Consider the following 25,333-nt stretch of genomic DNA (forward strand, 5'->3'; position numbering starts at 1 on the left):
CCATCCTGGTATACGTGGCCCTCATCCCCATCCTGGTATACGTGGTCCTCATCCCCATCCTGGTATGCAAGGCACCCCAATCCCCCATCCTGGCATGTAAGGCACCCCAATCCCCCATCCCGGCATGCATGGCACCCCTGGATCCCTCTTCCTGGCATGCATGGCACCCTTTGATCTCCCATCCTGGCATGCATGGTACCCCTTGATCCCCCATCCTGGTATGCATGGCACCCCTTGATCCCCCATTCTGGTATGCATGGCACACCTGATCCCCCATCCTGGTATGCATGGCACCCCTTGATCTCCCATCCTGATATGCATGGCACCCATTGATCCCTCATCCTGATATGCATGGCACCCCTTGATCCTCCATCCTGGTATGCATGGCACCCCTTGATCCTCCATCCTGTTATGCATGGCACCCCTGATCCCCATCCTGGTATGCATGGCACCACTGATCCCCCTATCTTGGTATGCATGTCACCCCTGATCCCCATCCTGGTATGCATGGCACCCCTGATCCCCATCCTGGTATGCATGGCACCCTCTGAGCCCCCATCCTGGTATGCATGGCACCCCTTGAGCCCCCATCCTGGTATGCATGGCACCCCTTGAGCCCCCATCCTGGTATGCATGGCACCCCTTGATCCCCCATCCTGATATGCATGGCACCCATTGACCCCCCATCCTGGTATGCATGGCACCCTCTGAGCCCCCATCATGGTATGCATGGCACCCCTTGAGCCCCCATCCTGGTATGCATGGCACCCTCTGAGCCCCCATCCTGGTATGCAAGGCACCCCTTGAGCCCCATCCTGGTATGCATGGCACCTCTTGATACCCCATCCTGGTATGCATGGCACCCCTTGAGCCCCCATCCTGGTATGCATGGCACCCCTTGAGCCCCCATCCTGGTATGCATGGCACCGTCTGAGCCCTCATCCTGGTATGCATGGCACCCCTTGAACCCCCATCCTGGTATGCATGGCACCCTCTGAGCCTCCATCCTGGTATGCATGGCACCCTCTGAGCCCCCATCCTGGTATGCATGGCACCCTCTGAGCCCCCATCACGCTGCCTACAAAAAAAAAAATAAACAATCATACTCACCTCCTCTCTCCTCCAGCGCTGTCTCGCTCTGCGTCCCTGCCATGCACTCACACACAGTGTGAGACGCTGTGCTGGAATAGTCACTGCTCCCCACAACGGGACTCTGTGCGTGGGGAGCAGTGACCATTCAGTCTGTTCAATAGCCGGCACACTGTACCACAGCACGGCTCCTGCTGCCACTCAGCGGTCTGTGTGCCCGCTATTAAAGACCATGGATGTTCACTACAACCCATGGGAGTGGGTTGTAGGGAATATTCATGAGCTTTAATAGCGGGCACACAGACAGCAGAGTGGCAGCAGGAGCCACGCTGCGGCTCAAGTGTGCCGGCTATTAAGAAAAATGAATATTCATTGCTCTCCATGCCCATGGGCGTGGGGAGCAGGGAATATTCATTTTCTTTAGTAGCGGGCACAGGGTAGGCTGCAGCAGGCTGCTGCTGCCTACTGTGCCCCTCTGATCCTTCGCTGCCGCTCCCCCACACCCACCACCACGCACAGCCATGTATATAGTATTCGGACTATAAGACGCACCCCCCACTTTCCTCCAAAATTTTGGAGGAAAAAAGTGCCTCTTATAGTCCGAAAAATACGGTATACAGTGTGCAGAATTATTAGGCAAATGAGTATTTTGATCACATGATACTTTTTATACATGTTGTTCTGCTCCAAGCTGCATAGGCTTGAGAGCCAACTACCAATTAAGTAAATCTGGTGATGTGCATCTCTGTAATGAGGAGGGGTGTTGACTAATGACATCAACAACCTATATAAGGTGTGCTTAATTATTAGGCAACTTCCTTTCCTTTGGCAAAATAGGTCAGAAGAGAGATTTGCCGGGCTCTGAAAAGTCCAAAATTGTGAGATATCTTGCAGAGGGATGCAGCAGTCTTGAAATTTCCAAACTTTTGAAGCGTGATCACCGAACAATCAAGCGTTTCATGGCAATAAGCCAACAGGGTCGCAAGAAGCATGTTGGCCAAAAAAGGAGCAAAATAACTGCCCATGAATTGAGGAAAATCAAGCGTGAAGCTGCCAAGATGCCATTCGCCACCAGTTTTGCCATATTTCAGAGCTGCAACGTTACTGGAGTATCAAAAAGCACAAGGTGTGCGATACTAAGGGACATGGCCAAGGTAAGGAAGGCTGAAAAACGACCACCTTTGAACAAGAAACATAAGATAAAACGTCAGGAATGGGCCAAGAAATATCTTAAGACTGATTTTTCAAAGGTTTTATGGACTGATGAAATGAGAGTGACTCTTGATGGGCCAGATGGATGGGCCAGAGGCTGGATCAGTAAAGGGCAGAGAGCTCCACTCCGACTCAGACGCCAGCAAGGTGGAGGTGGAGTACTGGTATGGGATGGTATAATCAAAGATGAACTTGTGGGATCTTTTCGGGTTGAGGATGGAGTGAAGCTCAACTCCCAGACCTACTGCCCATTTCTGGAAGACAACTTCTTCAAGCAGTGGTACAGGAAGAAGTCAGCATCATTCAAGAAAAACATGATTTTCATGCAGGACAATGCTCCATCACATGCTTCCAACTACTCCACAGCGTGGCTGGCCAGTAAAGGTCTAAAAGAAGAAAAAATAATGACATGGCCCCCTTGTTCACCTGATCTGATCCCCATAGAGAACCTGTGGTCCATCATAAAATGTGAGATCTACAGGGAGGGAAAACAGTACACCTCTCGGAACAATGTCTGGGAGGCTGTGGTGGCTGCTGCACGCAATGTTGATCGAAAACAGATCAAGCAACTGACAGAATCTATGGATGGAAGGCTGCTGAGTGTCATCATAAAGAAAGGTGGCTATATTGATCACTAATTTTTTGGGTTTTTGTTTTTGCATGTCAGAAATGTTTTTTTTCTAAATTTTGTGCACTGATATTGGTTTACCTGGTGAAAATAAACAAGTGAGATGGGATTATATTTGGTTTTTATTAAGTTGCCTAATAATTCTGCACAGTAATAGTTACCTGCACAAACAGATATCCTCCTAAGATAGCCAAATCTAAAAAAAAAAACACTCCAACTTCCAAAAATATTAAGCTTGGATATTTAGGAGTCTTTTGGGTTGATTGGGAACATAGTTGTTGATCAATAATAAAAATAATCCTCTAAAATACAACTTGCCTAATAATTCTGCACACAGTATATATTCACTTGTATATGTATGTATGTGTAAATATATGTGCTTGTATATGTATGTATAATATATATATATATAAGAACTTGTATATATATGTACTTGTATGTGTATGTGTATATATATATATGTGTGTGTGTATGTGTGTGTGTACTTGTATGTGTATGTACAGTTGAAACCAGAAGTTTACATACTGTAGGGATTGTACTCACTTAGATGTGGTGGGAGGCAAATAGGAGGCATGTTTCTTTAAATGTCCAGAACGGTTTATTTTCTTCATAAACCGGTCAAAAAGCAAAATGCAAACAAACAGCCTTAGGTGCAGGCAAAAACAAAGAAGACAGTCCTTTTAGCAAAGTCTCTGGTTAGCCAGCGCTGTGGTCACACAAGTTGGTTGTCATCCAGTACACGGCCGAGTCTGGAGACAACCACACGCAGGAGGTCTTTCTCCCTCCGGACACATAGACCATGTGCCAAACAACAGCCTCCATTTAATAGGCTGTTAACTACACCCAGAGGTGAGGTATGTGGTTAGCTAGACCCGCCCAACTCTTCACAGCTACCCGTAACCCGGTCCCAGGTGCACCAAACGATCCTCTTAGTGCTTATGTGCACTAGAGAAAACACTCCGGGTTACATCACAGAGACCAGCCATCTCTGTGACACATACCTCCCATCGACGACGCGATCATTAGCCACTTTACAATACACCATATAAAAATACACACATGCATGTTTTTCTCAATATCTGACATGAAATCAGAATAAACCTTTCCAGTTATAGGTCAATTAGGATTACCATAATTTTTAATATTTGCCAAATGCCAGAATAATGAGAGAGAATGTTTTAAGGCATTTTTATTACTTACTGAAAAGTCAAAAGTTTACATACATTTCATTAGTATTTGTTACCATTGCCCTTAAACTGAATGACTTGGGTCAAACTTTTGGGATATCCTTCCACAAGCTTCTCATAATAGTTGGTTGGAATTTGGGCCCTTTCCTCCTGACAAATCTGGTGTAACTGATCCAGGTTTGTAGGTCGCCTTTCTCGCACCTGCCTTTTCAGCTTTGCCCATAAATTTTCAATAGGTCTGAGATAAGGGCTTTACAATGGCCACTCCAAAACACTGACTTTGTTATCATTAAAGGGGTTGTCTGGTACTTTTTTTAAGTTGCCCAATGTATTCAGCATGTGGGCATAAGTATCTCTGTAAATACCTTGTGTTGCAGATTTTGCTTGGGAGCAGCGCTATCACTGGTCGATCACAGGCATCATGTGACCCTCAGCTGCAGCTGGCGCTGACATCCGCTGACGTCACGACAAGTCCAGGCTGCAGCCGAGGGTCCCTCTTCCTTGTTCCACTGATGGCTGCTGGGTTGTGAGCGGGGTTATTCTCCTGCAGTCACACCCGGCAGCCACCAACGCTCCCCCTTTCCCCATTCATTGGGAAAGCGCGCGGTGGATGCTGGGTGTGACGTGGGGAATAACCCCACCCACAACCCAGCAGCCACCGCGGGGATCCCAGCACTGAGTCACGCCTTACTTGTCGTGACGTCAGCGCGGGGTCACGTGATGCCTGTGAGCGGCCACTGATAGAGCCGCTCACAGGCATTATCAGCAACACAAGGTATTTACAAATATACTTATGCCCACAAGCCGAATACATTGGGTAATTTAAAAAAAGTAACGGACAACTTCTTTAAGCCAGTTTGTTACCATTTTGGCAGTATGCATTGGGTCATTGTTCATTTGGAAGACCCATTTCCACCTAAACTTTAGCTTCCTGGCTGATGTCTTGAGATGTTGCTTCAGTATTGCCACATAATCTTCTTTTCTCATGATGCCATCTATTTTGTGAAGTGCACCAGTCCCTCCTGCAGCAAAACAACATGATGCTGCCACCCCCGTGTTTCACAGTTGGGATCGTGTTCTTAGGCTTCCAAGCTTCTCCCTTTTTCCTCCAAAAGTAACTATGGTCATTATGCCCAAAAAGTTAAATTTTAGTTTCATCAGACCACAGCACATGTCTCCAAAAATTAAGGTCTTTGTTCCTGTGTTCATTTGCAAACATTAATCTGGCTTTTTTAGGTTTTTTTTGGAGTAATGGCTTCTTCCTGGATGAGTGGCCTTTCAGCCCATGTTGATACGGTACTTGTTTCACTGTGGTTATTGACACAATCTTACCAGCTTCCGCCATTATATTCACAAGGTATTTTGCTTTTGTACTTGGATTGATATGCACATGTCGGACCAAAGCACGTTCATCTCTGGGACACAGAACCCATCTCCTTCCTGAGCGGTATGATGGCTGGACATTCCCATCTTGTTTGTACTTGCGTATAATTGTTTTATACAGATGAATGAGGCACCTTCAGGCATCCTGAAATTATACCCAAGGATGAGCCAGCCTTGTGCAAGTCCACAATTCTCTTCCTGATATCTTGGCTGATTTCTTTAGACTTTCCCATATTATATATATATATATATATATATATATATATATATATATATATATATATATATATATATATATATATATATATATATACAGTACAGACCAAAAGTTTGGACACACCTTCTCATTTAAAGATTTTTCTGTATTTTCATGACTATGAAAATTGTACATTCACACTGAAGGCATCAAAACTATGAATTAACACACGTGGAATTATATACTTAACAAAAAAGTGTGAAACAACTGAAAATATGTCTTATATTCTAGGTTCTTCAAAGTAGCCACCTTTTGCTTTGATGACTGCTTTGCACACTCTTGGCATTCTCTTGATGAGCTTCAAGAGGTAGTCACCGGAAACTAGTTTATTACAGAGGTTACTGCCTATTCATATACAGCTCCTAACTCCTACTCCCACTGCTTCATTGGTAGCCAGTGAGTGATAGTATTGCTTCCACTGCTTCATTGGTAATCAGTGGGTTAATTCATATAGCTCCTCAACGCGTTTCACCCATATTAATATTTATGTGGGTTCATCAGGAGGCTTAATTCACAGTGTGCAGATGCATATATATTGATATATTTGAAGAAATTGTATCTCTTCCAAGCTACGTGTAACCGAGTAATAAAGTAAAAAATGCTAATCTAACCAAGAGTGAAATGAAGGCCCTTCTGCGCCATGAGAGTGACCCCACCTTGATAATAAAGTCCTCGGATAAGGGGGGCAATATCGTGGTCCTTGATAAACCTCAATATAAACGGATGTGCCTTGATCTCTTATCGGATCTTGAATGCTATGAAGTTCTTGAGAATAATCCTACTACCAGATATGAATGTGAACTCCAAGATATTCTTGTAAGGGCACTGGAGGACAGGTTAATTGACAAAAATGAGATGTCCTTTTTGAAACCAAAACACCATCAAGTCGTAACTTTTTATGGACTTCCGAAGGTCCATAAGGGGTGCAACCCCCTTAAGGGACGTCCGATTGTCTCGGGCATAGGAAGTCTTACCCAAGGTATAAGTACATATGTGGATACCATTCTTAGGCCACTTGTACTGGTGCTCCCTTCCTATGTCCAAGGCACAATGGACGTCCTTAGAAGATTGGAGGATTTTCAGATCGAGAAGGAAGTGTATCTAGCGAGCCTTGATGTGGAGGCACTTTATAGCTCGATACCACATGAGGCCGGCTGTAGCGCGGCTGAACACTTTCTGAGTATGAGGCGGTTGCACCTTAGGAGACACAATAGCCTTGTAATGGACCTTTTGAGGTTCATTTTGGAGCGGAATTATTTTTTTATTTGACGGGAGGTACTTCCACCAGCTCAGGGGTACAGCTATGTGGAGTCCTTGTGCTCCCACGTATGCTAATTTATTCCTGGGCTGGAGGGAGAAAACTCTGGTTATTAATGATGCAAATGAGGAATGGATGTCTAGGGTGTCGTTATGGATACGATTCATAGACGACGTCCTCATTTTGTGGACTGGAACCATTGAGTTGTTTGACAGATTTCTCTCAATGCTAAATAATAACAACATTGGCCTGAGACTGACATAAGCCATTCATAGACATCAAATATCTTTTTTGGACATCAGTATCCAAATAGACTCCACAGGACATTTGGTCACCAATCTTTTTAGAAAATCGACGGCCACGAATAGCCTCCTTCAGTATAACAGCCATCATCCTTCTCCCCTGATGCGTAGGATTCCAAACAGACAATTTTTAACACTTAGATGGAATTGCTCATCTCTTTGAAAGAGAAGCAATGGAGTTGAGAGATAGATTCAAGAGACGGGTATACCCTAATAAAATTTTGGAACCAGCGTATTACCATGCCAAAGCAGTTAATAGGACATCTCTGTTGGTGCCCAGGCAGAAGGAGAAGGATGATGGCTGTATGCGCCTCATAGGGACCTTTGATGGTAAATCCAGAGAAGTAATGGAGATTTTGAAAACCTTTTGGGAAGTATTGACATTAGATCCAGATTTGAGAGAGGTGATTACTTCTCGTCCTTCGGTCACCTATCGTAGAGACCCTAATTTGAAGGATCGCCTAGTCCATAGTCATCTTCAGCTGGACTTGGGCGACCCTACATGGTCACATTTAGATGTGGCTTACAGTAAGTAAGGCCTGTGACTTTATTGAGGTGAAAACGTTCACAAATGATGCGACGGTGACTGTCTAAGAAAATAGAGAATTCATTAACTGTCGTATGGAAGGCCTAATGTATTTGGCTAAATGCACATGTCTGAAATCATATGTGGGGAAGACAAGTCGACAATTTAAAAAGAGAATTCTGGAACATATAGTGGATATTAGGAGGAAAGAAGAAACCCCTACTTCCAGACATGTATGGGAGATTCATGGGGGTGACACGAAAGTAATGCGATTTCAGGGCGTGGGGAAGGTTAGATCATCTTCTAGAGGTGGTGATCATGACAACAGGATTTTGAGAAAAAAGGCCCAATGGATCTTTAGGCTTAAGACAGTGACTCCATTGGGCCTAAATGAATGTATTTAGTTTTCCCCTTTATTTTATAAAGTAGAGGGGGATCTTAAAATAGGATTTCTACTTTGTAGATAGTGATCTGAACATTTGGTGTTTTGGTAGTACTATCCCTTTAAGAGATTGATGGTTATAAAGGAAATCGGTGATGTTATAATAGCGAGCGTTTCCTTTTATATGACAATGTCTGATGTTCTTTGAATCCGAATTTGGATGCCATTGGAATAATAGGATTGGTGATATATGATTTGTACAGGTGAAATGATGTGGCTGCATGCTATAAATATCAGTGTTACCTTACCCATATTGTAAGGGTTAACTTCCTCCGAAATATGTCTGCTGTTCTTCTTGTATCCTGGAAACCTCCGATGTTCGGAAGACGCGATGACAAGTGCGTCTGACGTGTCCATTACCAATGGGTTGGGAGAGACCAAGCCTGTGATTGTCCGACGCAAGTGTGCGTCATTTGTTTGGGGTGGAGGATTCTCCATAAAGACCAGGCATCCGTGCCACCGTGCGCCGCTCATATCGTGGCTGGAAACCTAAGTTCCGGTGCATATACATCTGCACACTGTGAATTAAGCCTCCTGATGTACCCACATAAATATGAAGATGGGTGAAACGCGTTGAGGCGCTATATGAATTAACCCACTGGCTACCAATGAAGCAGTGGAAGCAATACTATTACTCACTGGCTACCAATGAAGCAGTGGGAGTAGGAATTAGGAGCTGTATATGAATAGGCAGTAACCTAGTTTATAGTTGGTGATACATTTGAACGGAATCATCTTGGTGTATCTAACTTAGGAGGGTGTTTTGATATGAAAGGACTTAGGTTTGAAAGACCGGAGTTATTTTTCTATATAGGGGGAAGTGTGCAATAAATTACTCTGACTGCACTTTATGAAGGAAACTCATAATTTGCCCTCTCTTTCAGCTGATAAATGGGAATGGATGGGGTATGAATTTGGGTATTCCCCTCTAATATGGAGCTGCTATTAGACACTGAGTTGTCTTTTTAGGTCTATTAGTATCTGGTAGTACGTCCTGAAAAGCAGGCATCCTTAGGATAGACTGCACACAAGCACGGTGGAATGTTTTATTGATATTTTAAATATGTGAATAAAGGTTAAATTTTATTATTTGATCCACCAGTCAGTGAATCTATAATTTTGGTGGTTATACTATTGCGAGTTGAGAGGTCCTCTTTCAGTGATTGGAAGAAATAAAACAGCACAGGTATTGTTAGAGGGTTTGGTTAGTCCTTTCAGTCTGGCCATTGGATTGCGGATGGAAGGCAGACAAATTGACAGTAACTCCTAAAGCTGTACAGGAACTTTTCCAAAATTTTGATATAAACTGAACACCTCTATCAGAAATTACATTGTCAGGAATTCCATGCAGCCTGAATATCTCTCTGACCATTAGTTCTATGGTTTGTTCAGCTGTAGGAATCCCTTTAGTTGGAATAAAATGGGCCATCTTTGTGAGCCGATCAACCACAAGGATAACAGTCATTTCTTTAGATGGAGGTAGGTCCATGATAAAATCCATTGAGATTGATCTCCAAGGCCTGGATGGAACTGGAAGAGGTTGAAGGAGTCCTAAAGAAGATTGTGGTGTCTTATTCCGTGCACATGTTAAACAGGAGGAAAAATATTTTCTCACATCCCTCCTACAATTAGGCCACCGAAAAGAACGCAGCAGTAGTTCTTGAGTTTTCATGATTCCAGGGTGTCCTACAAGTTTAGAATCATGGACAAGCTTGAGGACTTCCAGTCGAACAGATTCAGGAACATATATTTGGTGCTTCTGCATCCAAAACCCCTTCTTATAAGAAAGATCAACATCTTTAGCAGGATGGTTAAGTAAAAAGTCAGTTTCATATCCATCTTTAATTTTTGTAAAAAATTCTTTAGTGTCCAGTATTCCCAAGAAATTATTTGGAAGACAAATAGTATAGTCAGTGTTAGACCTCTCCTGAGGTTCAGTAGATGTCCTGGACAGAGCGTTAGCCTTGCCGTTTCTTGAACCAGGCCGATAAGAAATTACAAAATTAAATCTGGAGAAAAATAAGGCCCAGCGTGCTGGTCTTGCAGACAACCTCTTAGCTGTACGTATGAATTCTAAATTTTTGTGGTCAGTAAGAACAGTCACTGAATGATTGGTTTCTTCCAAAAGATGTCTCCATTCGGAGAAGGTGACTCTAATAGCTAAAAGTTCTTTATTTCCAACATCATAGTTCTTTTCTGCTGATGACATAGTATGAGAAAGGAATGCACATGGATGAAGCTGCATCTTGTCTCCAACATGCTCCCACCGCAGAATCTGAGGCGTTTACTTCAACAACAAACGGCAGTTCAGAATTGGATGGACTAGTAATGGCGCAGAGGTGAAAAGAGTCTTTAGTTTGTCAAAGGCCCCTTGTGCCTCTGGAGACCAGAAAAACACTTTGGTTTTCTTTGCGAGTGAAGTAATTGGCAGAATGATTTTTGAAAAGTTTTTAATGAATCTTCTATAGAAATTTGAAAATCCTATAAAGCGCTAGACTTCTTTTACATTTTTTGGGGTAGGCCAGTCAACTACCGCTCTGATTTTACGGGGATCCATGCTCAGACCTTCTGGGGAGAAGATGTATCCAAAAAATTGAGTCCTGGTTTGTTCAAATTCACATTTTTCAAGTTTGATATAGAGATGATTCTCCTGTAGACGTTCCATGACTAACAGGACATGCCTGCGATGCTCCTCCATGGTGTCTGAAAATATAAGAATGTCATCGAGATAAACATCAAAAAAATCGATCCAAGAAATCTCAAAAAACATCATTAATGAAGTGAGTGCTGAAAGGTGGCAGGGGCGCTGCTGAGGCCGAAAGGAATAACCAGGTATTCAAAATGTCCATATCTAGTTCTAAAGGCGGTTTTCCACTCACCTCCCGGGCAGATTCGTATGAGATTATAAGCCACTCTTAGATAGAGTTTGGTAAAAAATCTTGGCCGAACATAGCCTCTCCAGCAACTCAGGAATTAAGGGGAGTGGGTAACGATTTTCGATGGTTATCTTATTTAATTCTCTGTAATCAATACAGGGCCGTAGGGTTCAGTCCTTTTTTTCTACAAAAAACAAGGGTGCTCCAGCAGGCGAACAAGAAGGTTGAATGAAGCCTTTCCCTAAGTTTTCATCTATGTACTCCTTTAGTACCTTCAATTCTGGTTTACAAAGATTGTAGATTCGCCCAAATGGAATGGATGCTCTAGGAAGCAATTCAATGGGACAATCATAAGAACGATGAGGAGGCAGTTAATTGGCTTTCTTCTTACTGCAGACCTCACTGAACTGCTGATACTGAGAAGGTAGTTTATCATAAAACTGAGGTGGTAGTTTATCATAATTGTGATGAGAAATCTCAGATACTTGAATTTGCTTAATAACAAGTAAAGTAGCATGGCAATTGTTCTTAGTGCTCAGAGGGAAAGGTAATGGTCCTCGATGCCCAGTTGATAGAAGGTTTATGGGTTGAGAACCAGGAAATTCCTAGAATAACTGGATATTTTGGAGAGGAAATAAGATGAAAACTAACAGCTTCATGATGATTTGGTTCCAAAGAGATTTCAAGTTCAATTGTCTCGTAACAGGTCCAGAAGATAGAGGTGATCCATCCACAGTTTCCATATCGATTGGCATGGGTTTAGTCCTACTTGCAATGTTATTATCAAGTGTGAATTGTAAGTCCATGAAACTCCCTCCTGCTCCAGAATCTAGCACGGCAGAACATTGTATTTTTTGGCTCCCAAAATGAGACTATGGTGATTGCTCTTTGCCTTTATCCTGCATTACAGATCAGATGATCTGCATAACCGGATCTAGCTGTTCAGAAAGGTCTAAATCGCTTGCAGTTATGGCATTGGTGAAGGCTATAGAACTTTTATTAGGAGAGTTGATGGCAAAATGTCCAAAGTTCCCACAATAGAGGCATGCATTTTCAGTACGTCGCCTCTCCTTCTCTACTACAGAGAAACGTTTTCAGATGACATCAATTCGCATATGTTCAGGCACAGTTTCCATTTCCTGTTGATTTTTTTTAATGCGGATTGAGTAAAGGAATAGTTAGGGTTATTTCCAAATACTCGCAATCTTTCCTTTCTTCGTTCATTGAGTCTCTGATCAATTCGGAGGCACAATCGAATAAAGTCCTTTAAATTATCAGGGGTCTCGACCCTTAAAAGTTCATACTTTATTAACTCGGATAATCCTCATCGAAATTGACTCCTCTGGGCAGCTAAATTCCATGTGGTGTCTGCCACCCAGCTGCAGAATTCTGCAGTAAATTCAGAGCGCTGTCCTTGACGTAAATTATGCAACTTAGTTTCCACTGTAGCACAACGATTTGGGTCATCGAACACTTGATCGATAGCTATGATGAAGGAACCTAAGTCATTTAGGAGATCACAATTCTTTTCCAGATAAGGTGAGGCCCATGCAAGAGTGTCATTAGTCAAGAGATTAATGATGAACAGCACCTTTTTCCTGTCGCTGGTAAACGGAGAAGGTTGCATCTGGAAATAGATAAGACATTCAGAAATCCACGGTAACGATGACGATCCCCATTGAACGTTGCGGGCAATGGCATGTGTGCGTTTGATTCTTTTTATTTTCCAAATTCAAACTTTATTAAGGATTTTAGATAAATTTAACAAAAAACATATGAACAAGAACAAGAAATTGAAACAAACAAAGCATGACAATAGGACCAAAATAGACCCAACATTGTATAATTATGAGATTTATACATAAAAAATGTGTTATTACCCGTTCTTTGAAAATACACAATGACATCAATGGATCCCCACAAAAGGGGATTAAAATTAGTACTGAAGGTACGGGTCTTTCACCGGGTCTGTCCTATTATACTGTACACTGTTCAAAAAAATAAAGGGACACTTAATATAACTCCAAGTAAATCAAACTTCTGTGAAATTAAACTGTCCACTTAGGAAGCAACACTGATTGACAATCAATTTCACATGCTGTTGTGCAAATGGAATAGACAATAGATGGAAATTATTGGCAATTATCAATACACCCTCAATAAAGGAGTGGTTCTGCAGGTGGGGACCACAGACCACATCTCAGTACCAATGCTTTCTGGCTGATGTTTTGGTCACTTTTGAATGTTGGTTGTGCTTTCACACTCGTGGTAGCCTGAGACTGACTCTACAACCCACGGAAGTTGCTCAGGTAGTGCAGCTCATCCAGGATGGCGCATCAATGCGAGCTGTGGTAAGAAGGTTTGCTGTGTCTGTCAGCATAGTGTCCAGAGGCTGGAGGCGCTACCAGGAGACAGGCCAGTACACCAGGAGACGTGGAGGGGGCCGTAGGAGGGCAACAACCCAGCAGCAGGACCGCTACCTCCGCCTTTGTGCAAGGAGGAACAGGAGGAGCACTGCCAGAGCCCTGCAAAATGACCTCCAGCAGGCCACAAATTTGCATGTGTCTGCATAAACGGTTAGAAACCGACTCCATGAGGGTGGTATGAGGGCCCGACGTCCACAGATGGGGGTTGTGCTCACAGCCCAACACCGTGCAGGACGCTTGGCATTCGCCACAGAACACCAGGATTGGCAAAGTCGCCACTGGTGCCCTGTGCTCTACACAGATAAAAGCAGGTTCACACTGAGCACATGTGACAGACGTGACAGAGTCTGGAGACGCCATGGAGAGCGATCTGCTGCCTGCAACATCCTTCAGCATGACCGGTTTGACAGTGGGTCAGTAATAGTGTGGGGTGGCATTTCTTTGGAGGGCTGCACAGCCCTCCATGTGCTCGCCAGAGGTAGCCATTAGGTACCGAGATGAGATCCTCAGACCCCTTGTGAGACCATATGCTGGTGCGGTTGGCCCAGGGTTCCTCCTAATGCAGGACAATGCCAAACCTCATGTGGCTGGAGTGTGTCAGCAGTTCCTGCAAGATGAAAGCATTGAAGCTATGGACTGGCCCGCCCGTTCCCCAGACGTGAATCCGACTGAGCACATCTGGGACATCATGTCTTGCTCCATCAACCAACGTCACGTTGCACCACAGACTGTCCAGGAGTTGGCGGATGCTTTAGTCCAGGTCTGGGAGGAGATCCCACAGGAGACCATCCGCAACCTCATCAGGAGCATGCCCAGGCGTTGTAGGGAGGTCATACAGGCATGTGGAGGCCACACACAATACTAAGCCTCATTTTGAGTTGTTTTAAGGACATTACATCAAATTTGGATCAGCCTGTAGTGTGCTTTTCCACGTTTATTTTGGGGGTGACTCCAAATCCAGGCCTCCATTGGTTAATAAATTTGATTTCCATTGATGATTTTTGTGTGATTTTTTTGTCAGCACATTCAACTTTGTACAGAACAAAGTATTCAATGAGGATATTTCATTTATTCAGATCTAGGATGTGTTATTTGAGTGTTCCCTTTAGTTTTTTGAGCAGTGTATAATGAACCAAAATTCCAAAAGTAGATGGGGGTGGAGGGGGGGGGGGAGAGGGCATTACATAAATAGGGAAAGGAGATTTTTAATGGAAGAAAGAAAAAGTGAACAGACAGGTAAACAGACGACAGGGTTTTCAGAATCCATGAGCGAATATAGGACCTGATACATAAATCAGCAGAAAAACAAGGTGCAAGTGAATTATATTGGAGGCGAATCAATTCAAATAAATCTATATATGGGCAAATCTAAAAAGGCCTCCCAGTGGAACCATTTGGTAGCTAATTTATTCCTCTCACGTGTGTTTGATTCTGAGCCTGAGTTGCGCAAATCCAGAAGTTGCCTCTGCAACTCAATAATTTCTTTTTGCTGACCCAATACCTGTGATTGCAACTTAGAATTTTTTTCTTGGCACGTGGCACCAAAATTCTGAAGTTCAGCAACTTGTTGTCTCAGAGTGGCTGCAACAGACTCCATATTTTGCGCAGATTATTCTGTTAGGAACTGACCTGGGTTAGGGTAGTGATATTGCAACCACTAGGGGTAGCACCAGTATGTTGCGTAGTCAGGGAAGCCAGGAATCGGTACACAGGATAGCAGTATAGTCTTGAAGAGTGTAGGAAGTAGCATAGTCAGGGAAGCCAGGAATCGGTACATGGGTAAGCAGTATTGACTAGCCCAGGGGTATGGGGATTACTCGGGTACCCGGGCCTTTAGCCTGGCCTTGGGGATGACGCGGTGGTTGGCTCCCGGACCCGTACCCTGGGGTCGCTCTTTAAAAAGGGGATAATAAATGTCTTAGTTTTATAAAAGTTTGTGACGCCACCTGTGGCTTCTGGTGAAGATCACCAGTGCTGCGCAGTCCACTGAGGCCGATGATAAGGCAGCTCGATGGTATAGCTCCCCACAGGTGGAGCTAGGCCTCAGGGCAGCATACAGAAAGGGGAATGACAGGCGAGACCCAGCCGGGTCAGAGCAAGAACAGGGACAGACACGATAGTTACTTCAGTACCTTTTACTGATGGAAATTCAGACACGTCCCGGAGCACTGTAGGGTGAAGGGTGCATGTCAGGATCCTCCCCAAGGAGCAGGTGTAGGGCCTCCTGTTACTTGCCTCTGCGTAGTAAGTTTCTGACCTGCCTGAAGCTAGGCCTAACTTTGTTTCTGTCCTGCGCTGGCTGACCTTGTGGTAGGGCCTTCTCTTGGAATACACGCTCCTCAGCTTGCGGGGCCTATGTGTCTCCCGGCTCTGCTACGTATCAGCACTTTAGCGATCCTGGGACTTGTAGTTCTCCAGGATTCCGGTTATACCTTACTGGGTCATAGAGATCCCGGTAAGCTTCAGACCCGGTGTCCGGTAAATTCTTCGGGGTGAGCTAGTTAAGCTCCTCTGCCCCCCATGTACTAACTCTCCACTCGCCTTCGGCCTACTCGGGCCCTCACTAGGCTATACACACTAACGGCAGCTTGCCGCGCTTCACCGATCTTATGGCGCCGGCACACCTAAAGCTCACTATTCTGAGCTACAACTGAGTCTGGACTGTGCTCCACTGCAGACTGACCTCTCTCAGGCTTCTTTACTGCAGGAACTCTCTCAACAGACTTGGCTCTCTGTCGACTCCAGACTGCACTGCCTGGCTCCACCTTCCCTATTTATATCCCTAACGGGCTCCCTCTGGTGGTCTGAGGTGGAAGGTGGAGATGTGTGAATGTTTATGGGGGCCTCTTGTGGAGGAATCCATCAATGCACTCTTCCAGGATCTGTGATACCAAGCGCAGCTGGGCGTCACAGTATAATATTGAAGGGTTTAGCAAGTAGCGTAGTCAGGGAAGCCAGGAATCGGTACACAGGTAAGATGTATAATATTGAAGGGTTTAGCAAGTAGGGTAGTCAGGGAAAACAGGAATTGGTACACAGGAAAGCAGTATAATTTGTATGAAGCAGCTGGAGAAGGAAGAGCTTGACTAGAGGCTGGGAGCTCAAAAATCTCTCAAGGAAGGAGGTGCCAGGCCAGGTTTAAATAGCGTGTTCAATCAGGATGAAGCCAATTAGGAACAACATAGGGTGGAGCTGCTCAGGAACAATACAGATACTAGAATCTAAGTTGGCCAGGAACTGTCCAGCGAGCTGAATAGCTCAATGAGAAGAGCTGCCGCCTGGTGCACCAGAGCTGTTAGGTTCGAGTCCTGACAATAATGCACCCACATGGTCCTCCATACAGTATAATGCACCCCCCATGATCCTCCATACTGTATAATGCACCAATATTGGTCCTTCATACAGTATAATGAGCCCCCATGGTCCGCTATACAGTATTATGCACCCCATGGTCCTCCACACAATATAATGCACCCCCCATGGACCTCTATACAAGTATAATACACCCCCATAGACCTCCATATAGTATAATGCACCACCATGGTCCCCCATACAGTATAATGCACTCACATGGTCTTCCACACACTATAATGCGCCCCCATGGTCCTCCATACAATATAATGCGCCCACCATGATTCTCCAGACAGTATAATGCATTCCCATGATCCTCCATACAGCATAATGAACTCCGCCCATGGTCCTCCACACAATATAATGCACCCCCCATACTGTACTACTGTATGGCCACCGGTCACTAATTAAAAAAAAATAAACACAGTACTCAACTCTCCTGGTTCCACCCGATGCTTCAGTCTCCTCAGCGTGCTGTGTGAAGTGCCAGACATCTTAGAGCAGGGGGTGCCCTGTAATGACATCATCACGCCAGCTGCTGTAAGACGTCAAGGGAGAATGATGAGGGTGGAAGCGTCTGCTGACGCTTCCTCCTTCATCATCATTGCTCGCATTGGGCCCCCCTCCGGCTGTCAGCGCGAACAATTATGATGGGGGAGAGAGCGTCAGCAGACGCTTCCACCCCCATCATTCTGTGCGGGCAGGTGGCCGGGTGCTAATGGGTGGAGTCGGGCCCCCCGGTGCATGGGTCCCATAGCAGTGGCGTGGCCTGCTGCCATTGGCGGTACACCAGTGGACCTCGGTTCAAATCCCACCAAAGATAACATCTGCAAGGAGTGTGTATGTTCTCCCCTTGTTTGCGTGGGTTTCGTCCCACACTCCAAAGACATACTGATAGGGAATGTAGATTGTGAGCCCCAATGGGGACAGTTATGATAATGTCTGTTAATTGTCTGAATTGTAAAGCGCCGCGGGATATGTTGGCGGTATATAAATAAGATTATTATATATATATGTATTTGAATATGTATGTGTGTATATATATATATATATACAGTACAGACCAAAAGTTTGGACACACCTTCTCATTTAAAGATTTTTCTGTATTTACATGACTATGAAAATTGTACATTCACACTGAAGGCATCAAATCTATGAATTCACACATGTGGAATTATATACTTAACAAAAAAGTGTGAAACAACTGAAAATATGTCTTATATTCTAGGTTCTTCAAAGTAGCCACCTTTTGCTTTGATGACTGCTTTGCACACTCTTGGCATTCTCTTGATGAGCTTCAAGAGGTAGTCACTGGAAATGGTCTTCCAACAATCATGAAGGAGTTCCCAGAGATGTTTAGCACTTGTTGGCCCTTTTGCCTTCACTCTGCGGTCCAGCTCACCCCAAACCATCTCGATTGGGTTCAAGTCTGGTGACTGTGGAGGCCAGTTCATCTGGCGTAGCACCCCATCACTCTCCTTCTTGGTAAAATAGCCCTTACACAGCCTGGAGGTGTGTTTGGGGTCATTGTCCTGTTGAAAAATAAATGATGGTCCAACTAAACGCAAACCGGATGGAATAGCATGCCGCTGCAAGATGCTGTGGTAGCCATGCTGGTTCAGTATGCCTTCAATTTTGAATAAATCCCCAACAGTGTCACCAGCAAAGCACCCCCTACACCATCACACCTCCTCCTCCATGCTTCACGGTGGGAACCAGGCATGTAGAGTCCATCCGTTCACCTTTTCTGCGTCGCACAAAGACACGGTGGTTGGAACCAAAGATCTCAAATTTGGACTCATCAGACCAAAGCACAGATTTCCACTGGTCTAATGTCCATTCCTTGTGTTCTTTAGCCCAAACAAGTCTCTTCTGCTTGTTGCCTGTCCTTAGCAGTGGTTTCCTAGCAGCTATTTTACAATGAAGGCCTGCTGCACAAAGTCTCCTCTTAACTGTTGTTGAAGAGATGTGTCTGCTGCTAGAACTCTGTGTGGCATTGACGTGGTCTCTAATCTGAGCTGCTGTTAACCTGCGATTTCTGAGGCTGGTGACTCGGATAAACTTATCCTCAGAAGCAGAGGTAACGGTTGGTCTTCCTTTCCTGGGGCGGTCCTAATGTGAGCCAGTTTCTTTGTAGTGCTTGATGGTTTTTGGGAAAACCATTGGGTTTTTCCCAATTTTTAGCACTGACTGACCTTCATTTCTTAAAGTAATGATGGCCACTCGTTTTTCTTTACTTAGCTGCTTTTTTCTTGCCATAATACAAATTCTAACAGTCTATTCAGTAGGACTATCAGCTGTGTATCCATCAGACTTCTGCACATCACAACTGATGGTCCCAACCCCATTTATAAGGCAAGAAATGCCACTTATTAAACCTGACAGGGCACACCTGTGAAGTGAAAACCATTTCCGGTGACTACCTCTTGATGCTCATCAAGAGAATGCCAAGAGTGTGCAAAGCAGTCATCAAAGCAAAAGGTGGCTACTTTGAAGAACCTAGAATATAAGACATATTTTCAGTTGTTTCACACTTTTTTGTTAAGTATATAATTCCACATGTGTTAATTCATAGTTTTGATGCCTTCAGTGTGAATGTACAATTTTCATAGTCAAGAAAATACAGAAAAATCTTTAAATGAGAAGGTGTGTCCAAACTTTTGGTCTGTACTGTATATATGTGTTATGATCTGCAACAAGTACTAAGGAAAGAAAGGGGAAAGCTATCCCTACAGTAAGACTAAGCTGAATCCCTACGATGTAGCGGGCTGCCTGTTCCTTGCGAACAGACCCGCCTTAGTCCTCGGCTAGTCTGAACGAAGACCTATAGCAAAAAGGGAAGGGGTCCCTAAAAGAACTAAGGACTGGAACAAAAATGGGACACCTCCTTAACAGAGAAAGTTGTTGTAGAACACAAAAAGATAAACTGACAAAAAGGTACTAGAGGTCCTAGAAGGACCAAGCGAACTGCAGAGATAGGCAGAGAAGCACCTAGCTAGCAAAACAGTCAAACAACACTGAAGTCCAGCACAGCCAAAAGGGCGGAGCTGGAATATAAAGGCAGATGATCACGTGACCGCAAAGCACAAGATGGAAAACAAACAGGAGGGTTCTAACAATATGTACTTGTATATACACTGCTCAAAAACATAAAGGGAACACTTAAACAACATAATATAATTCCAAGTAAATCAAACTTCTGTGAAATCAAACTGTCCACTTAGGAAGCAACACTGATTGACAATCAATTTCACATGCTGTTGTGCAAATGGAATAGACAATAGATGGAAATTATTGGCAATTATCAAGACACACTCAATAAAGGAGTGTTTCTGCAGGTGGGGACCACAGACCACATCTCAGTACCAATGCTTTCTGGCTGATGTTTTGGTCACTTTTGAATGTTGGTTGTGCTTTCACGCTCGTGGTAGCATGAGACTGACTCTACAACCCACGGAAGTTGCTCAGGTAGTGCAGCTCATCCAGGATGGCACATCAATGTGAGCTGTGGCAAGAAGGTTTGCTGTGTCTGTCAGCGTAGTGTCCAGAGGCTGGAGGCGCTACCAGGAGACCGGCCAGTACACCAGGAGACGTGGAGGGGGCCGTAGGAGGGCAACAACCCAGCAGCAGGACCGCTACCTCCGCCTTTGTGCAAGGAGGAACAGGAGGAGCACTGCCAGAGCCCTGCAAAATGATCTCCAGCAAGCCACAAATGTGCATGTGTCTGCACAAATGGATAGAAACCTACTCCATGAGGGTGGTATGAGGGCTCAACGTCCACAGATGGGGGTTGTGCTCACAGCCCAACACCGTGCAGGACGCTTGGCATTTGCCACAGAACACCGGGATTGGCAAAGTCGCCACTGGCGCCCTGTGCTCTTCACAGATGAAAGCAGGTTCACACTGAGCACATGTGACAGACGTGACAGAGTCTGGAGACGCCATGGAGCGCGATCTGCTGCCTGTAACATCCTTCAGCATGACCGGTTTGGCAGTGGGTCAGTAATGGTGTGGGGTGGCATTTCTTAGGAAGGCCGCACAACCCTCCATGTGCCTTCTAGAGGTAGCCTTACTGCCATTAGGTACCGAGATGAGATCCTCAGAGACCCCTTGTGAGACCATATGCTGGTGCGGTTGGCCCTGGGTTCCTCCTAATGCAGGACAATGCCAGACCTCATGTGGCTGGAGTGTGTCAGCAGTTCCTGCAAGATGACGGCATTGAAGCTATGGACTGGCCCGCCCGTTCTCCAGACCTGAATCTGATTGAGCACATCTGGGACATCATGTCTCGTTCCATCCACCAACGTCACGTTGCACCAGACTGTCCAGGAGTTGGCGGATGCTTTAGTCCAGGTCTGGGAGGAGACCCCACAGGAGACCATCCGCAACCTCATCAGGACCATGCCCAGGCGTTGTAGGGAGGTCATACAGGCATGTGGAGGCCACACACAATACTAAGCCTCATTTTGAGTTGTTTTAAGGACATTACATCAAATTTGGATCAGCCTGTAGTGTGCTTTTCCACGTTTATTTTGGGGGTGACTCCAAATCCAGGCCTCCATTGGTTAATAAATTTGATTTCCATTGATGATATTTGTGTGATTTTGTTGTCAGCACATTCAACTTTGTACAGAACAAAGTATTCAATGAGAATATTTCATTCATTCAGATCTAGGATGTGTTATTTGAGTGTTCCCTTTAATTTTTTTAGCAGTGTATATATATATATATATATATATAATGTTGTATGTATATAGCCCTCCAGGCTGTGTAAGGGCTATTTGACCAAGAGGGAGAGTGATGGGGTGCTACGCCAGATGACCTTGCCTCCACAGTCACCAGACCTGAACCCAATCGAGATGGTTTGGGGTGAGCTGGACCGCAGAGTGAAGGCAAAAGGGCCAACAAGTGCTAAGCATCTCTGGGAACTCCTTCAAGATTGTTGGAAGACCATTTCCGGTGACTACCTCTTGAAGCTCATCAAGAGAATGCCAAGAGTGTGCAAAGCAGTCATCAAAGCAAAAGGTGGCTACTTTGACGAACCTGGAATATAAGACATATTTTCAGTTGTTCACACTTTTTTGTTAAGTATACAATTCCACATGTGTTAATTCATGGTTTTGATGCCTTCAGTGTGAATGTACAATTTTCATAGTCATGAAAATACAGAAAAATCTTTAAATGAGGTGTGTCCAAACTTTTGGTCTGTACTGTGTATATGTACAGGGAAAAGTTAATACATGTATACAAAAACACCGCATCCAGACCATAAACCTGTCACCAAGCACATGAGAAATCCATATCCAGCTATTACAGCAGCACACCTCACTGCTCGGCTCCTCCCACACATGTGACTGGTCACCTGATCATGACATCATCAAAGGTCCTTTCGCTCACTAGGATGTAGCCTGCACCGTGATGGTTCTCCAGCTGAAATCCCTGGGACCTGTAGTCCGGAGGTGACTGGTCTTCCTGCAGTGTGTCACCACGGCACTGGCCCATCCTGTGAGTGTCTAGGGGCAGCACAGCCCTGGCCGGGAGTCTCGGGACTGTTTAGGCAGGGCGTGACTTCCAGTGACAACATTGCTGGAAGCTGTGACACTACTGGAAGGGTCAGGCTTGTGCCACCCCAGAATGGATGAAGAGGAGACTCAAGACATTGGCTTCCTGCCAGACCTGGCGGTGGGGATGGACACCTTCATTCACCGCATTGACTCCACTGAGGTGATCTACCAGCCGCGCCGGAAACGGGCGAAGTTGGTTGGGAAATACCTGATGGGAGACCTGCTGGGTGAGGGCTCCTATGGGAAGGTGAAGGAGATGCTGGACTCTGACACCCTGTGCCGCCGAGCTGTGAAGATCCTCAAGAAGAAGAAACTGCGGAGAATCCCCAACGGGGAGGCAAACGTCAAGAAGTAAGTGTGTGTCAGTGTCTGCTTGTGGCTATGGGGCCTGACCTCAGTACCGGCATAGCCAAAGGAACATGGCCCTAAAATGGGAAAGGTGTGGTCGAATGCAGAACATAGGATCAAATGCTATAATGCCCACGACTCGTGTTTATACCCCGGATGGTCACCACTAGTCTTCGTCTACATCCCTGCAGCCATGATGTCTCGTACATCCATGTGACCGCTGCAGCCAATCAGTGCGGCAGAGAGGTAAACCAAGATCGGGGCTGAGCATCGGCTCTGGGGATTAAATAAGTTTTGGCTGGATTTTTATTATTTTAACATTGTAACCACATTTTTAAATTCCTATACAACCCCCTTACATTTTAAAATAACTTTAGGTGCATAACTGTTCCCCTGTCAAGATGTTGAAACCTAATGACATCCAATATAGTCACAATCGGGTTATCACCCAACTTTCCTAGTGTCCAGAATGGCAGGTATACATACCTATATGGCTATAGTAGTGGTCTGATTTCATAGACATCTTCTTCTTTTATAAAGTTCCGCCAAGCAAACCCCTCCTGTCTGCTTATTATTCCCCTAAATCCCCGCCTATGGGCTAAATTATCACTCCCCACATTCAGTATTTATAAGCCAAAACCAGGAGTGGAACAATCAGAGGAAAAGTATAATAGAAACACGTCACCACTTCTGGATTTATCACCCACTCCTGGTTTTGGCTTACAAATACTGAAGGTGTGACGTGGCCTTAGTCGTGACGTCACCGCTGCAGCCAGTAAACAAACACTGGAGCAGTGCCGGAGATGCGACACTAGAGCAGGGGAAGGTGAGTAACTGCTCAATTTCTTATTTTCATGCAGTACAATCCAATGGAAAGATACAGTTGTTTACGGAAAACCCTTTAAAGGGGTGCTCCACTACTGCAGACTGCTGCATAGGTGTATGCAGTTATAGGTTTCTGGCCCCTAATGGCCTACGCTAGGGTAAAATGGGATGTTAGTTATCCTGCTTGGGTGCTGCCTCCACTGCTCTGGTCTTTATTTACTGGCTAAAGTTGTCACATCACCACTGCAGCCATTAACCATAGGCTGGAGGAACGGTGGAGAGGGAGCGCTAGACTCGTGGAAGCCAGGAGCCTACATCCAGAAAATATCTTTACACAAGAGTCTAGTTACCTCCTGTACTTGCACTGTTCGGCCGCTCCTAGCCCTGTGTCCTGACAGCCGCAGCCGATATGTGACACATTTGTTTGTCACCAGAATGGTGCAGGATACAGGGCTCAGAGTGGCCAAAAGGTGCAAGCGCAGGGGGTAAGTATAGATTTTTTTTTTTTTTTTTTTTTAATTGAAAACATCAGTCTCTGGGCATTTATATGGGGTGTTATTAGTGGACGATCTCTTTTAAATGTGGGTTTGTACATTATCATTATGTTATTGATTTTTAACTTTTACTAACAGATTTTTGGGTCTTATGAACATGTGGATGATTGCATTTGGAATTAATATAAGTCATATATTCATGGATCCGCATGTGCACAAGTCTCAAATATCTTTTCCACTAGCCCAAGGTTTGGTTCTGGAATATAATGCTCCAGCACACTTTGGGCCAGCTGCTAAGATATTTTGGCCATTGAATGAGGAATTAATCTGTTTACATGCTTGCTTACCATGTACGGGCCTTTATTCATAGACTGCAGGGATTCACTATGTGCTGCTCTGACAGCACGGACGTGTATTGTCTTGTAGTGTTTAGGTGCTGTAGCGGGAGCAGCTATGCACACGGTGACGAGCGCCTGCAGACAGGTGTGCACAGTGCTCAACTTCTTGTTTGCCACTAACCTGGAGTCATGACGCATCTACGCATGTCGGATGCACATTGTGACCTAGAATTGCGGCGCACCAGTAGAGCACTTGATTTCCATGCCCATTTAGTTGTCCCTGTCTACGGGACAAATGTGTGGATGTGGCCCACGGGCTCCATTGCCTTGAACTGATATACTATAGCAATCTTTACATTTTCATTATTTTCCATTGATCGTAACTAACACGGTAATTTTGCTACCACTGACCCTCCCATTATCATTGCAGGTTTTCCTTCTGTTTTATAGTGATTTCTTTTGTAGAGAATGTGAGAGTGATACCCAATTAAGACAAAGCTATTACAAAAAGATTAGTTTTTCATGTGTGTTTTTTTTTTTTGTTTTGTTTTGTTTTTAACCCCTTCGCAACCCTGGGATTTTCCGTTTTTGCATTTTCTTTTGTTGCTCCCCTTGTTCCCAGAGCCATCGCGTTTTCATTTTTTGGTCAATATGGCCGTGTGAGGGCTTATTTTTTTGTGGGACGAGTTTTACTTTTCAACGCCATTACTAGATTTACCATATCGTGTACGGGAAAACGGGAAAAAAATTCCAAGTGCGGTGAAATTGCAAAAAAAGTGCAATACCACAGATGTTTTTTTTTCTTTTTTTTTTACCACGTTCACTGAA

The 25,333-nt window shown here is 44.7% G+C and overlaps 1 protein-coding gene across 1 annotated transcript in view; it reads left to right on the plus strand.

The window, feature by feature from the left end:
- The first annotated feature begins 22,283 nt into the window (after positions 1-22,283).
- The window catches only part of STK11 (serine/threonine kinase 11), a 118,595-nt gene continuing 115,545 nt past the window's right edge, over positions 22,284-25,333 (plus strand). Inside the window, exon 1 of the mRNA XM_073686017.1 lies at positions 22,284-22,851. Within this exon, the coding sequence (XP_073542118.1) occupies positions 22,571-22,851 (281 nt within the window). The 5' untranslated portion in view covers positions 22,284-22,570. The remainder of the gene's footprint in view (positions 22,852-25,333) is intronic.

The sequence above is a fragment of the Phyllobates terribilis genome, unplaced genomic scaffold (assembly GCF_046119375.1).
Source record: "Phyllobates terribilis strain yellow unplaced genomic scaffold, ASM4611937v1 Scaffold_1__5_contigs__length_1240528914, whole genome shotgun sequence".
NCBI classification, from domain to species: domain Eukaryota; kingdom Metazoa; phylum Chordata; class Amphibia; order Anura; family Dendrobatidae; genus Phyllobates; species Phyllobates terribilis.